General features: G+C 36.6%; 1 protein-coding gene across 1 annotated transcript in view; it reads right to left on the reverse strand.

Annotated features, from left to right (window-relative positions):
- Mccc1 (methylcrotonyl-CoA carboxylase subunit 1) overlaps window positions 1-14,531 on the reverse strand; it is a 59,211-nt gene extending 44,680 nt beyond the window's left edge. The window contains exons 1-4 of the mRNA XM_005330253.3: window positions 14,343-14,531; window positions 10,970-11,016; window positions 8,898-9,034; window positions 5,664-5,759 (exon numbers count right to left, since the gene is read on the reverse strand). Coding sequence (XP_005330310.2) covers window positions 5,664-5,759; window positions 8,898-9,034; window positions 10,970-11,016; window positions 14,343-14,431 — 369 coding nt within the window. The 5' untranslated portion in view covers window positions 14,432-14,531. The remainder of the gene's footprint in view (window positions 1-5,663; window positions 5,760-8,897; window positions 9,035-10,969; window positions 11,017-14,342) is intronic.
- Window positions 14,532-15,747: the final 1,216 nt, after the last annotated feature.

Raw genomic sequence — 15,747 nt, forward strand, 5'->3', positions numbered from 1 at the left:
TGTCTGTGCATATATATATCTATATATCTGTATCTATATCTATCTATATATCTGTATTTATATCTATCTATCATATATATATCATATATATCATTCAATTGCAATCCCAAAATAGCCTCAAGAAGTTTATGACTATACACACACACATACACACACACACACACACACACACACACACACACATATACATATGAAGTTTCTAAATAGATATATCATAAGTTTGTAAGACTCACTATTGGTAAGATGGCAATTCTTTCCATATTAATCTGTACATTTCATTCATTCATTTTAATATTTAGTGTATGTATATTGTATGTATGTGTTTAATTTTGGACTGTCTTGATTCTGCACCACTGACCTATATATTTATCCTAATACTAATAATACTCTGTCTTGATTGCAGTTTTGCTTTTTTTATTGGTTGTTCACAACATTACAAAGCTCTTGACATATCATATTTCATACATTAGATTCAAGTGGGTTATGAACTCCCAATTTTTACCCCAAATGCAGATTGCAGAATCACATTGGTTAAACATCCACAATTTTACATAATGCCCTATTAGTAACTGTTGTATTCTGCTACCTTTCCTATCCTCTACTATCCCCCCTCCCATCCCCTCCCATCTTCTCTCTCTACCCCATCTACTGTAATTCATTTCTCTCCTTGTTTATTTTCCCATTCCCCTCACAACCTCTTATATGTAATTTTGTATAGCAATGAGGGTCTCCCTTCATTTCCATGCAATTTCCCTTATCTCTCCCTTTCCTTCCCATCTCATGTCTCTGTTTAATGTTAACCTTTTCTTCCTGCTCTTCCTCCCTGCTCTGTTCTTAGTTGCTCTCATTATATCAAAGAAGACATTTGGTATTTGTTTTTTAGGGATTGGCTAGCTTCACTAAGCATAATCTGCTCTAGTGCCATCCATTTCCCTGCAAATTCCATGATTTTGTCATTTTTAAGTGCTGCATAATACTCCATGGTGTATAAATGCCACATTTTTTTTTTATCCATGCATCTATTGAAGGGCATCTGGGTTGGTTCCACAGTCTAGCTATTGTGAATTGTGCTGCTATGAACATCGATGTGGCAGTATCCCTGTAGTAAGCTCTTTTAAGGTCTTCAGGGAATAGTCCAAGAAGGGCAATAGCTGGGTCAAATGGTGGTTCCATTCCCAGCTTTCCCAGGAATCTCCATACTGCTTTCCAAATTGGTTGCACAAATTTGCAGTCCCACCAGCAATGTACAAGAGTACCCTTTTCCCCATATCCTTGCCAGCACTTGTTGTTGTTTGACTTCATAATGGCTGCCAATCTTACTGGAGTGAGATGGTATCTTAGGGTGGTTTTGATTTGCATTTCTCTGACTGCTAGAGATGGTGAGCATTTTTTCATGTACTTGTTGATTGATTGTATGTCCTCCTCTGAGAAGTGTCTTTCAGGTCCTTGGCCCATTTGTTGATTGGGTTATTTGTTATCTTATTGACTAATTTTTTGAGTTCTTTGTATACTCTGGATATTAGGGCTCTATCTGAAGTGTGAGGAGTAAAAATTTGTTCCCATGATGTAGGCTCCTTATTTACCTCTCTTATTGTTTCTCTTGCTGAGAAAAAACTTTTTAGTTAGAGTAAGTCCCATTTATTGATTCTTGTTATTAACTCTTGAGCTATGGGTGTCCTATTAAGGAATTTGGAGCCCAACCCCACAATATGTAGATCGGAGCCAACTCTTTCTTCTATCAGACGCAGAGTCTCTGATTTGATATCAAGCTCCTTGATCCATTTTGAGTTAACTTTTGTGCATGTTGAGAAGAGGGGATTCAGTTTCATTTTGTTGCATATGGATTTCCAGTTTTCCCAACACCATTTGTTGAAGATGCTATCCTTCCTCCATTGCATGCTTTTAGCCCCTTTATCAAATATAAGATAGTTGTAACTTTGTGGATTAGTCTCTGTGTCCTCTATTATGTACCATTGGTCCACCCTCCTGTTTTGGTACCAGTACCATGCTGTTTTTGTTACTATTGCTCTGTAATATAGTTTGAAATCTGGTATCGCTATACCGCCTGATTCACACTTCCTGCTTAGAATTGCTTTTGCTATTCTGGGTCTTTTATTATTCCATATGAATTTCATGATTGCTTTATCTATTTCTACAAGAAATGCCATTGGGATTTTGATTGGCATTGCATTAAACCTATAGAGAACTTTTGGTAATATTGCCATTTTGATGATGTTAGTTCTGCCTATCCATGAACAGGGTATATTTTTCCATCTTCTAAGATCTTCTTCTACTTCTCTTTAGGGTTCTGTAGTTTTCATTGTATAAATCTTTCACGTCTTTTGTTAGGTTGATTCCCAAGTATTTTATTTTTTTTGAGGATATTGTGAATGGAGTATTTTTCCTCATTTCCGTTTCAGAAGTTTTGTCGCTGATATACAGAAATGCTTTTGATTTATGCGTGTTGATTTTATATTCTGCCACTTTGCTGAATTCATTTATTGGTATAAATTTGTTAGTCTTTTCAAAATTGTTTTAGCTAGTAGAGCTAAAATTCTTTTAGCCAGTACAGCTAGGCTATCTTAGGATTGGCTTACCAATTTGTCCAACAACCTTGTTGGGATTTTGATAAAGAATGAATTAAGCCAGGTGCAGTGGTGTATGCCTGTAATCCCAGCTATTGGGGAGCTGAGGCAGTTGAATCATAAGTTGCCAGCCTGGGTAACTTAGCAAAAAGACCCTGTTTCAAAATAACTTTTTTTGTGTGTGTGTATGGTGTTGGAGATTGAACCCATGGTCTTGTGCATGTGTGGCAAGCACTCTACCAACTGAGCTATATCCCCAGCCCTCAAAATAATTTTTTAAAGAAGGTTGGGGATGTAGCTCAGTGGTGGTGTGCTTGCTTAGTGTCAAAAGGGTACCAAAAACAAAAATAAAAAATAATGAATTAAATATGCAGATTAATTTGGAAAGAATTGCCATCTTACCAATAGTGAGTCTTCCAGTGACATATCTATTCATTTAGAACTTCTTTCAGCAACGTTTTAGTAGAGATTTACAAGTAGGTTTTAAACCGTTTGTGCTATTGATTCATATTTGATCCTTACTGATGCTATTATGAAAGTTAATTGTTTCCTTAATTTCATTTCTGAAGTATTCATTGCCTGTTCTCTTTATTGTTAGTAGATACTTAATTTGATGGCATTCTTTGATCAACTAGATAGAGTTCAGAGAAAAGTAGCTATCTCCTTGTGAAAATAGAGTTCAATTGCAATCCCAAAACAGCCTCAAGAAGTTTATGACTTTATTAATAGGGGCAGAACACTGGGATCTCCTATTAAAGGTGTGGTCCCCAACACCTGGAAGGCAGTGGAACTGTAAGAGGCGGGGCACGATGAGAGGTCTTTAGGTCACTGGGAGGGAGTGCCCTCAAAGAAGATTGTGTTGCCTAGTCTTTTCCTTTTTCTCTTTTGTTCCCCAGCCATGAGGTGAGCAGTTTTGCTTTACCATGTACTCCCAGCATGAAATGTTATTTTGCCCGGGGCAACAAGGCTAACCAATCATGGACTAAAACCTCTAAAACTGTGAGCCTTAACAAACCTTTTTTCTTTATAAGTTGATTATCTTGGGTATTTGTTATATAGTAATGGAAAGCTGACTAACATACCTGCCCTAAAATCTCTGCCATCTGCTAATATCTCTTAATAGGGCTATTTATTCTTTTCCAAATAGTATCTATTATCTTCTCAATATTTGTCTATAGCATCTAACACAATACTAACCAAAAGAGACATAGAATTGATAAATTCTCTAGAAATTCTGCATGTCATATATTTTCTAGAGGGTTATAACTTAAACTAAAATGGTTGCAGAGAATGGTCATTAAAAAGGGAGTGGATTTTCAACTCTAACTAAAGTTTTCTTTCTGTCTTTAAATAAATAAATATATATATATTGTAGATAGACACAATATCTTTATTTTATTTATTTTTATGTGGTGTTGAGAATCAAACCCAGTGCCTCATATGTGCCAGGCAAGCACTCTACCACTGAGCCATTATACCAGCCCATGGAATTTTTTTAAAGGATAAAGTAATAATAAAATAAGGAGGTTGGTCAACCTAAATGAATTTTTTTTTCCGGTACTGGGGATTGAACCCAGGGGCTTAAGCACATCCATATCCCCAGCCCTTTTTATTTTGAGACAGGGTCTCAGTAAGTTTCTGAGGGCCTTGCTAAATTGCTAAGACTGGCCTCGAACTTGCCATCCTCCTGCCTCAGCCTCTGAGTCTCTGGGATTACAGTGACTCAGGCCCCCATTCCTGGCTTGTTTAGGTCTTTGTTTCATTGTCACTCCTGACTATCCTATTTAAAAGTACCTCCCATCCAGTCTTTGTCACCTTATTCTGCTTTACTTTCTTCCCACCAAGTATTACTCTGCTTGTTCTATTTTCTATTTGTTTAAATGTTTATTATTTGTTTCACCCACTACAGCATAGCTTTGTAGGGGTAGAACTGTCTCCATCTTATTTAGTGCTGCATCCATGGTTAGAAACTGGCACAAAACAGGAAACCAATCAGTGCTGGCTGAGAGAGTAAATGCATGGATGAAAGGAAATGGGGGAAGAGACACTTGCCAGGTAGAACGATATCAGAAAATGCATAGATGAAATAGCATGGTGTGTAAAGAAGAGGGAGAAGTTTATTAGTTATTATAAAGAACTGGAGACAAAACACAAGTTTTTTTTTTTTTTTTTTTTTTAGGATTTTTGTTGTTGTTTGCAGTTCTAGGGATTGAACCCAGGGCTTTACATATGCTAAGCAAGTACTCTTTACCACTAAGCTATACCCTAGCCCTAAAGTCTTGATAAATAGAAAGGGATAATATCAGAAGCTCTTTTGTGTGCTATGCTAAAGAGTTTGGACTTTATCTTGAAACCAAGGAAAATTTACTAATAGATAAGATAGGGAAGGAGTGGGGTTGTTTTGAAAATGGGGCAGTGAGAGAGGCAGAAAATAATAAGGAACCATATTTAAGAAATGTTCACATGGAAGTATGGAGAACTGATTGAATTGGTAACAGATTTAAAAGTAGGAAAATCAGCTGAGACTCATAAATCCAGATAAGAGATCAAAAGATCTGGCTATGTGATCAAAAAATACTGTGTCTGGAGCCATTTCAAAGAAAGATTCAACAAAAGTTGGTTCCTATTTCATTTTGAAGGATGAAGAAGAGATGTAATAATATCCAAATTCTGAGCCTGGGATACTGGAAAAACAGATGGTGAATTCCTACAATGACACCTAGAAGTCAAGGAAAAAAAGATTTCTCTTTTGATTATATTTTACTTTGTAATTTAGAGCATCATCTATTCTCCCGAAGGATCTGATGCTCTTAGCACCTGATTTTGAAGGTAGAAGAGCTGAAATATCTCTCCATTTTTACATACAGTTTAGATCTTCCCTCTACTTACTTCAGAAAAGATCTAAAGTACACAGGATTCAGTCAAGAAGAGGAATGAAAAGAGATGTGATTAGTTTACAGTGACAATCCAAAAACCAAATGAAAAAGTCTTGGCTAAAAATAGAAAATAATTTAGACAAATAATTTTGCATAAATTATGAAAACTTATTCCTCTTGTAAATCTTTTCAGAAGTCTTACCTGTGCAGCAGAGATCTTGGCCACTTGAATAATTTTCTCCATAGAGAGGTAGCTCTCTTGGCAGGGAGCTGGTCCAATAAAATATGCTTCATCTGCCTGTTCAAGAAATAGTACCTGCTTAAAAGATGACATGGCTGGTACACCCTCAAACACTTCTTAGAACTGCTTCAGAGTTATTTTTATGATTATAAATAAATGCTGCCTCCTCAAGGACAACATAAGGACTGCAAAACGAAATACCAGTTCATGCTTATATTATAAAAGTAAGCCAGTTTTATAATCTTTTGCATGAAGAAAGTGCTAAAACTTGATTTTTACCCATAAGCCACATACTAGAATGAAACTAAAGTCTTAGGATAGAAAACAACAGTCATACCTCATGGTATTATCAACAACAATAATAATCTTAAGTTATAATTTGACAAGAAACAAAATATACAATTGATATATATAGCAGAAAAAAGAGTGAAAGTTTACTGAGGTTTATATAATGGCTAGAGTATGATAATAATACTCATTCTATACATTTGTCAACTATTTTGTACTGTCATTTAGAACTTTCATATAATAATAGCATCTTTTGCAGTAGAGAAGAAAGACAATATTCATTCAAAAGACTTAGTGCCTACTATGTGCCATACTTTGATGGGGAAGCAGTCTGAACAGCAGTAAACAAGACCAACATTAAGCATTCACACGCCTAATGACAACTGTGATAAAGGCCTTGAGGGCAAATTATATTGTTATATTGTGTTCATGTGCAAATATGTAATAAGAAAACCCATCATTATGAATAAATGTAATGCACCAATAAAAATGTAGGGGAAAAAAAAAGGCCCTGAAAGAAAAACCAAGTACATAACAGAGGTAGGAAGAGGACCAGATCTGGTCTGAAGGTGGTCAGGACAAGGGAGAAGGGAAGGTCAGGGAAAGTTCTTCAAGGATGATGAGGACTTGGCCTGGCGTATGGATGGAGAACATGGATCAGGAATAAGAATGGAGATGGAGTGAGTCTTCCAGGCATAGAAAACATATATAAAGGACCTAAGTTGGGAAGAAGTCTGGCCCACTTGAGCAATCAATATAAGCTTATGTGGCTGGAATAGTGAGTGAAGGGTCAAAGGACCCTCTGGTCAACATTGTAGGGCACAAAAGTTTTGGGTTTTCTTCTAAAGGAACACAAAACAAGATATGGGATAAAAAAAAAAATTAAGCTTTTGGTTTCACAAAATGCAAATTCACTCCCTTTCTAAAGAATGAACAATAATACAAAGGCAATGTAGTCTTTAGTACTGTTTCCTCTCCAAACTGCAATCTCCTTCCAGATATAACTTCAACTATAGCCAGTTTGGAACATATTTTTCCATATACATATTCCTATTTATTCATTCATATTTATATAAACATACAGTTTTAGTTTTTGTTTTTTACACAGATGTAATCATACTATATAGTTATCTTCTGCAGGTGCATTTCTTACCAACAGTATGTTTTGAAGCTGCTTCCACATTTGTACATATATGTCTACTCTGCTTTGTATAACAGTTGCATGCTCTTTCACAGTATGGAGGTATTACAGTTCCTTTAATCATGAACTTCTTTACGTGCATTTAGAATGTAGTGGCAAAAAAAGAAAAAGTTGGATATGGGCAAGGCTGAAGGAAACATTCTTGTACACACATCTATCTGCATGTATATGCGAATGTGTCTCTGGGACACAAAACTACAGGAATGTTTGTGTTGAAGAATACACATCTGGTCCTAGCTCAATAGCTTTCGGTTTTACCAATAAACATCTCCAGAAAAGAAGGGATTCAAGAACCAAATCCCAGGGCTGGGGTAGAGCACCTGCTTAGCACATGTGAGGCACTGGATTCCATCCTCAGCACCACATTAAAATAAATAAATAATAAAAGATATTATGCCCATCTATAACTTAAAAAAAAGTTTATAAAAAAGGAAATCATAATAAAAAAAGAACCAAATCCCAGAAAAAGGACACTGAGAAGGTACAGAAGGGTTAGAAATAATGAAAGCCACGAGAAGAATTTACTTTGAAAAGGAGGGAGTAGCTTACTATGACATTAAATAATGTTGAGAGGTCAAGCAATTTTAGTCTCGAAAAGACTCCATCAGATTCTGGGACATGGATGTTATAGTGACCTTGGCAGGGAGAGTGTCAATGGAGGAGTGGGGACATAGGCTGGATAGAAATGGGTTCAGAAGAGAATGGTAGGCAAAGAAGAGAAAGGAGCAGGGTAAATGACTATTAAGTTGGTGATAAACTAGAGAAGAAAGAGAATGTAAGTGGGGAGAGGGTAATGTGGGACTGCCAATAGTTATGAAGATGGAGAAATTGTAAGGTATTTAAATGCTTTTAGGAAGGATCTAGTGGAGAGTGATAAAAAACACATCATTGAAAATGGAAGATGTTTTTTGAGGCACAAATATATCAATTTGTTTTTTATTATTATTTTAAATTGACAGATAATAATTATGTATATTTGGAATGCAATGTGATTTTTGATAATATGTATATAGTGTGAAATAATTAAACAACATAATTAACATATCCATCATTTGGTTTATTTATCATTTTTTATGATGAGACATTTGAAATTTATGCTTTTAGTTATTTTGGGAAAATTCTTTCTTTTCTTTTCTTTTTTTTTTGTAGTGCTGGGGATGGTGCCCAGGGCCTTTTGCATGCTAAGCACATATTGTACCACTGAGCTATATCCTCAGCTTGAGAAAAGTCTGAAAAAGATGAGAAAGACTCTAATGTGTAGGCAGATGACTGGCACTGGATGGGAACAGGATGGATGCAGATGCGCGTGAATCAGCAGATTCTGTGGCAGGAAGTTCAATTCTATTTTCTCTGTGAAATCAAGATCATCTGCTGTGAACAGGTGGGTGATACAGTGGTGAAAGACCAGGAGAAGTTGGTCCCCTTGAATTTTTGTGGCGTGCTTAGAGTCTTGCTGTAGGTAAACAGACCAAAAGCTGAATTCGTCCATGACTGGGGTTCTGCCTGGTGCATGATAGCTCATAATAACTGATAACCCAATCTACAGGGAAGTTGGGTCTTTTTACTTAGAATTATTAGTGAATAGTTTGACCTTAGCTACTTAAACTCTGTTAACCCTAGCAAACATCATAAAAAACTAAACTTACATAATAAAGCAAATAAATGTGATCCTTACAAGATTTAGCTTCCAGATTTTAATAACATACCATATTTACATGCATGGAATTCCTGTCTGCCTCGCTGTAAACAGCCACGGACTGCACACCCATTTTTTTGGTTGTTCGAATCACCCTGCAGGCGATTTCTCCTCTGTTTGCAATGAGGACCTTGGTAATGTTTCTTCCTGTTTAAAATACCATAAAGATCATATGCAAATATTGCTGAGGCATAAGAAACAAGAATTAGAATATTCATAACCAGTTGATAAAGATTTGTCTTGGTAAAATCAGCCTGAAATTATCATTTTTAAAAAAATTTTGTGTATATACATATATTTTAGTTGTTGATGGATCTTTTATTTATTTATTTATATGTGGTGCTGAGAATCGAACCCAGTGCCTCACACAGGCCAGTCAAGTGCTCCACCACTGAGCCACAACCCCAGCTCCTAAAATTATCATTTTAACAAATATTAATGCATTTCTTTTCTCTTCACTGAAATTCAAGATATCCTTATTAACATAAATTCTACAATTACTTAGCTTTTGAAACTTAAAATTAAAACATGCTTTGTTAAAAACATAAATTCTACAATTACTTAGCTTTTGAAACTTAAAATTAAAACATGCTTTGTTATGTCAAAGATAAAATCAAAATACCTTAAAATCACCTTATGCAAAAGACTCAAACCTTAGTGTCTCTGGGTATCCCAGGGGATTGGTTCTAGGAACCCATATGGATACAAAACTCCCTAAATGCTCTTGTCTCTACTATAAAATGGTACAGTATTTGAATACAACACACATCTTCCAGTGTAACTTTAAACCATCTCTAGATTAATTAATCTAATACAACATAAATTGCTATGTAAATGGTTGCTTTACTGTATTATTTAGGAAATAATGATATGGAAAAAGTCTGTATATATTTAGTACAAATGTAATTGTTTTTTCTGAATACTTTCTATAAATTGTTTCTTGATTCCATGGAGGCAGAACCCATGGATGTTAAATTTCTGAATGAGGAGGATCAACTAATGATACTGTTGTCATTATCTCCATTTTAAAGGTGAAATTAAGGCTTAAACAGGTACTACTCTTTTCAAATTATAAAGCTAAAATAAGTGGTGAATCCCATAATTTGAACCTAGGTTTGCCTGACTCCAGAACATGAGTTCTGAGTTACTCTGTTTCCTTGTCTCTATCCTAGGTACACAGGCTATATATTGCATTAGTTGCCTGCCATCAGCCACATAATGACATGCCATTGAATTAACATGTAAAATACACTTCTATCATCATTGAAAGTACATACTGATAGTCTGTAATAAAGTCATTCTAAAAAAAATAAAGGTTCACATAACTTAAAATAGTGTTTTGTTATGGGGACTCATAGAACTCAAGAGTTATCAGAAGTCACCAATCAAAGATTTATGTATGCATTTGGAGGTGGGATGGATGAAAGTTATAACTATATTTTATTATAATATTTATTCTATTTATAATTTTAGTATATATTCATCAGTTTTATAGCTGGAAATTCCGCATAAATTCTATTTGAAGAAAAAGATTCTGCTACTTAAAAAGAACAGTTTTCAAAGCACTAACCACCATAGTTATGCTTTTCCAATTCAACATAATACAAGGGTAAGACAGACAGAAATAACATCATAAATATAAAATGTTCTCCATTATTACCTGCTGTATTTTAGACTCAACAGCAAGAGGCATTTTTGATATAAAAGAAGTGAAAACCTGACTTAAAAATTGCTAAGAAAATTATCATAAAAATACCAAACTTCAAAGGTTTATGAGAACTAATTCTATTACACATAAACTAAAGGTTAAACATGTCTTCTTCTTCTTCTTCTTTTTTTTTTTTTGTATTGAACCTAGGGATGCTTACCACTGAGCTATATTCTTAGCCCTTTTTATTTTGGGACAGGTTATCATGAAGTTGTTTAGATACTCTCTAAGTTGCTGAGGCTGGCTTTGAACTCTTAGTTCTCTTACTTCAGCCTCCCAAATTGCTGGGATTACAGATGTGCACCACACACCCAGCCTAAACATGTCTCTTTCTTAGTTCAGTTTGAAGCAAAGCCAACAAAGTCTGTCAGTACCTGTGGTTGTTCCATACTTCATGGTTCTTTGCTTCCAAGTCCATTTCCTATAAAACAAACCCAAATGAAATAAAAATTAACGAGAAAACACAATATCAGTTATTGTTCTTTCAAAATCTAATTTTTTAAAAAACTTGAAACCAAACCTAGATACAATCTAAGTTAAACCTTACTAAACCTAACACTAACAGAGTGATTTAGTAAGACTTTCTTTGGGAAAGAAAACTAATCTAGAAATAAGCAGCTAAGAGTTCTGGCTGTTTTCCTCTTGAACTACAAGTCCTTGAATGAGTCACCTAACAATAGAGGCTGACATCTGACCACAGAATCACAGAAGATTAAAAAAACAAGATGCTTCAAGATCATCTACTTCAGCTTTTTTTCCAACTTTTTTTTTAACATAATAACTCTCAGTAAATACTACCTGACACACACACATAATTAGAAGTTTCATCAAAGATAAATAACCCTACATTTTGATACTTTCCTTTTTTGTCTTTTAAAAATATGCTGGTTAAACTATAGTTTAAAAAATACCAATAGAATTCAATCCTAATAGGACAGGTTTGACATTAAGAACAGACAAGTAAAGGGAAGGAAGCTGAGCAAGGGCAGTAAAGGAAAAGAATGCTGGCTACGGAGTCAGGAGAGCTGAGTGTTCATCTGTGACCCAATGATCAGCTTACCCAGGCTCATGTCACCAGTGCTTTTCAACTGTTTTTTTTTTTTTTTTTTATTACTACTCTCCTCATGAGAAAACTTAAGAACCATGAAATAAGATTTTATATGTAAGACTGAGCTTTAAAGGGCCACAAACCATGATGATTTCTTTGCTCTCCCAGGTAAGATTTTCTTTGCTCTCCCAGGAATTGATATTTGCCCCTTGAATTGGGGATGCAAGCCTTACATCTTATATTCAGTGTTCTTGTACAAGAGAGGACTATAGGAGGTGATTCTGAAGACATATCATAGTTTTAAAAATATGTAATTCTATTCCAAGTTTCTGTATTAAAGGAAAGGAGGAATAACTTGTTTGATCTGTCTTACCTAGGTAGAAGTTCATGAATGTTTGTGACAGTTTAGTTCCCCAATACCTGTTTAGGCAGTAATTTAACACTGAAACATTAGTCAAGAGCTGATGGAAAGCAGACAAGATTCACTTTGAGAACAAAAAAGTACAATATTCACTAGATTTCAGTTAAAAAAAGAAAATGCTGGGAAATCAAATTGCAGAAGCAATTCCACCTTAATCTTTTCCATCTACATCTGGAAGATGTAGCAAAACCATTGTTACAAAGGTTTCATAAAGTGAAAACTTTCCACACAGTGTACATAAGATACTGTATAATTATGTAGCAGTATATACATCTTTTTTATATACTATGTAACTGAGTAGGTCTAATATTGCACTGGGGCATAGATTCAGAAGGCTGCATCACTATAGTGACTCTATATACTCATTGCCACTTAATACACATTCAATTGGATGCTGCCATCCATGAAAGGCTGGTGGGAAGACCCACAGCTTTGGCACATGAGTTGTGTAAGAGAGTTTTCCTAGAAGGATGCCATTCTTCCACATCTTCCCAATTCAGTTGACTTCACTTTCTTGATCTTCAAGGAAGAGCATCTTTTCTGATTTTTTATAAGATATTTTCTAATTTAGCATCTTTCCTTTGTATTCTTCAGGTAGGTTTGTGGTAAGATTTAAGGCCTGTCCTAATCAGATATTTCTATAACGTGGTGAATTCTCATTAAATTTAGCTTAAGACCTAATAATGTTCCAAGGCCACTGTTGACCTAAAGTTTTCTTCTGCCATCTTCTAGTAAGAGATGGAGATAGATATATCATTATAATCCTCTATCTCAACAATGTTTTGATTGGTATATTCCATTTTCCACAATTACATAAGCTACAACTTAAAACAGTGACTTAAACAAAATTAAGAGGTTGCTTCCATGAAATAAATACACTCTGATTCAAGAAAGCTTCTATTCTCATGCCTAGAATTCCACGACTAAAAATTCTTTTCTCTAAGCTATCAGAGAATCATGGCATGAAGAGAAAGGTAAAATCCTTATACAGACTCATTTCTTTTTTTAATTCTATAATCCATCAACAACTCTAAGGCTTTCTAGAGTGACAGCAATATTAAGAATCATTCTATAGATACTACATAAGCTTTGAGAGGGAAGAGAAAGAAAGGGGTCTGTAGTAGTGTTTTGAAGATCCCTGGGAACTGAAGAAAGGTCAGGAGAAAAAGAGTGGCACTACTATTACTTTCACCAACTTTCTTATTTTGCTTAGGTGAGTCCTATAATTTAGTAATTGAAAGTCCAAGGCGGCTACAATCATTTGTGGAAAATAAAAGCACACAAGTTTATCTAAAGGGCTGAGTTTGCAAAGTTTGTTTATGAAATGATTGAAACAGGTCAGATTCTGTTTAAACTTCTTTCCATGTGTTAATTTTCACAACTGAGGATACTGGTATCACCTCCTCCTAGGTAAGAAAATTGAAGCAGAGATATTAAGTAACTCAGCCAAGGTCACACACCTGGTGAGTAACTAAGCTGAGAACCAACCCTCTAACTGCCGTCTGTGCCTCTGAACACTAAGCTACATTGTCTTTCCAGAATGGTGGAAAATGATAACACTGAAGCAAAGAAAGATAAAGAAGCTAGCTACCTGCAAATCTGAGGGTGTTTTCACTGCCAGAATAATCATTACTCATGCCTGGAACTAAAATTTGAAATGGATCTGGAGCCAGGTTTCTAGAGTGAGTCACTTGGTAGATAGTTCTGTTCCAACTAGGGTATAAGAGCTTTTGACAAATGTCCCAGCCCTATGGAAAGTAAATTTATTAATTGAATGCATGCTAACAATGGGAAAGAGCCCCAGGAGTCTTTCTTTGATTTGGACCCAAGAGCTGAACTGTAATGGACTTTTGAGGACGTCCAGGCCCTTCTTGCTAGTTGTGTGATCTTGGGCAGGTCTTTAGTTTCCTTGAGCTTCATCAGAACCGGGATTGTAAAAATGCTGGCACACCAACGGTGCTGCGAAAGCAGAAAGTAAATGCCCAGGAGGTGCATAGTGTCCACAGAAGCATGGAGGATGGCAGGCCCAGCTCCATCTCTCTCCCAGTCCTCGTAAGTGGAAAAACAAGTCAACGGCAGATTGAAGGGTGGATGGGGGAAGAGGTAAGTAAAGAAAAGGATGAGTGAAGATGTCTCATTTCTGCTGCAGAGACTGACAGCAGAACCCCCCCCCCCCCCCCCCGGGGGTCCCTCCGCACTTCCCGCAGCCCATGCGGGTCCATGCACCCTGTGTCCTAGCCCCCGACCACTGATCCACCGCCCCTCCAGCCGCGGTCACCTCGGCGGCAGCAGCAGGACCGGGAGACGCTGCCACCGGTTCCTCTCCGCCGCCACCAGCAGTACTGACGCTGCCGCGGCCGCCGCCATATCCAGGGAGCCTGACTGCTGACAGAAGGGAGGCTGCGACCCACACGCGCAAGCCCTTTCCGCTCCTTAACCCTGTGTCCACCGCGGGCCACCGTCCCTTCCAAGTACAGATGGGGGCGTCTCCACGAAAGCCAATCAAAGAGAAGAAAAAGGCTTCGGTGGTGATGATTGGCCGGCGGAGCTGCAGACTCGGGGGCGAGCCTACCCGGGGAAAGGCCCCTTCTCCCCGCCTCCGCGTTTCTCTTATAGCCGCGGGGTTCCTCCTCCCTGGTTCAGCTTCCGAGGGAGGAACGTTCTCTGGTGATCTTTTCCGTGAAAAAACCCGGGGAAAAAAGTCAAATGGAGAGTAATAAAAAAGCAGGGCCTATACGAAAAATCATAGTAAATTAAACAAGCAAAAGTTTAGGGGAAAAATATAAAAATAAACACGAGGAAAGTAGGAGGAAGAAATTAGTAAATATAAAGAAATAAATTAATGATTTAAGAAAACGATACCAAAGGGATAATAAATCGCTGGGAGCAGTGGCACGGGCGTGTAAATCCAGCAGTTTGGGAAAGTGAGGCAAGAAGATCGCAAGTTCCAGGCCAGCGGTATCTCAAAATAAAAAATAAAAAGGCCTGGGGATGGGACTCAGTGGTTAAGATCCTCTGGGTTTAATCCCTGGTACCAGAATAAATTGAGAAAAGTGCGCAAATGTTCCCCCCCCCCCCCACACACAGGGGGAAATTACAGATACAGAACAATGAATAAAAAAGGCAAATAAATATGAAAAGCACATAACCTTTTACCAAATACCAATAAACGTACTACCTTCATTACCATATTAGCAAATATGAAGTGAGAGAATTCTAAGCTCCCACTGTTTTGGCAGGTTTTGAAATCCCAATCCCATTTGGGGTTCACATGTTTCTCTTTGGTCAGTTTGGTTGTAAATCATTTGTGGGCACTTTGCATGTCTTTCAATCCTGTGACATTTAAATTAATTGTTTTGTTCTAGTTGATCCATTAGGAGAATATGCCGAGGTTTTGTTCATCCAACTGAAGAGACAAGAATGACTGGGCACCATCAGAGTTTGGGGTCTTCATCTAGTAAGCCCACATTACTTCACTGGATCATTTTGAAAATTAAAAAAATTTATCTTAAGTGACCTCTGAAACTGTAAAATACTACATACATATGTTTTTCTTTTTTTAAAATTCTAATTTTATTTTTTTACACAAATGGAGCACTTTTCATTTCTCTGATTGTACATGATGTAGAATTATACCATTTGTACAATCATACCCATACGTGGGGGTAATAATGTACATATTT

The sequence above is a fragment of the Ictidomys tridecemlineatus genome, chromosome 3 (assembly GCF_052094955.1).
Source record: "Ictidomys tridecemlineatus isolate mIctTri1 chromosome 3, mIctTri1.hap1, whole genome shotgun sequence".
NCBI lineage: Eukaryota > Metazoa > Chordata > Mammalia > Rodentia > Sciuridae > Ictidomys > Ictidomys tridecemlineatus.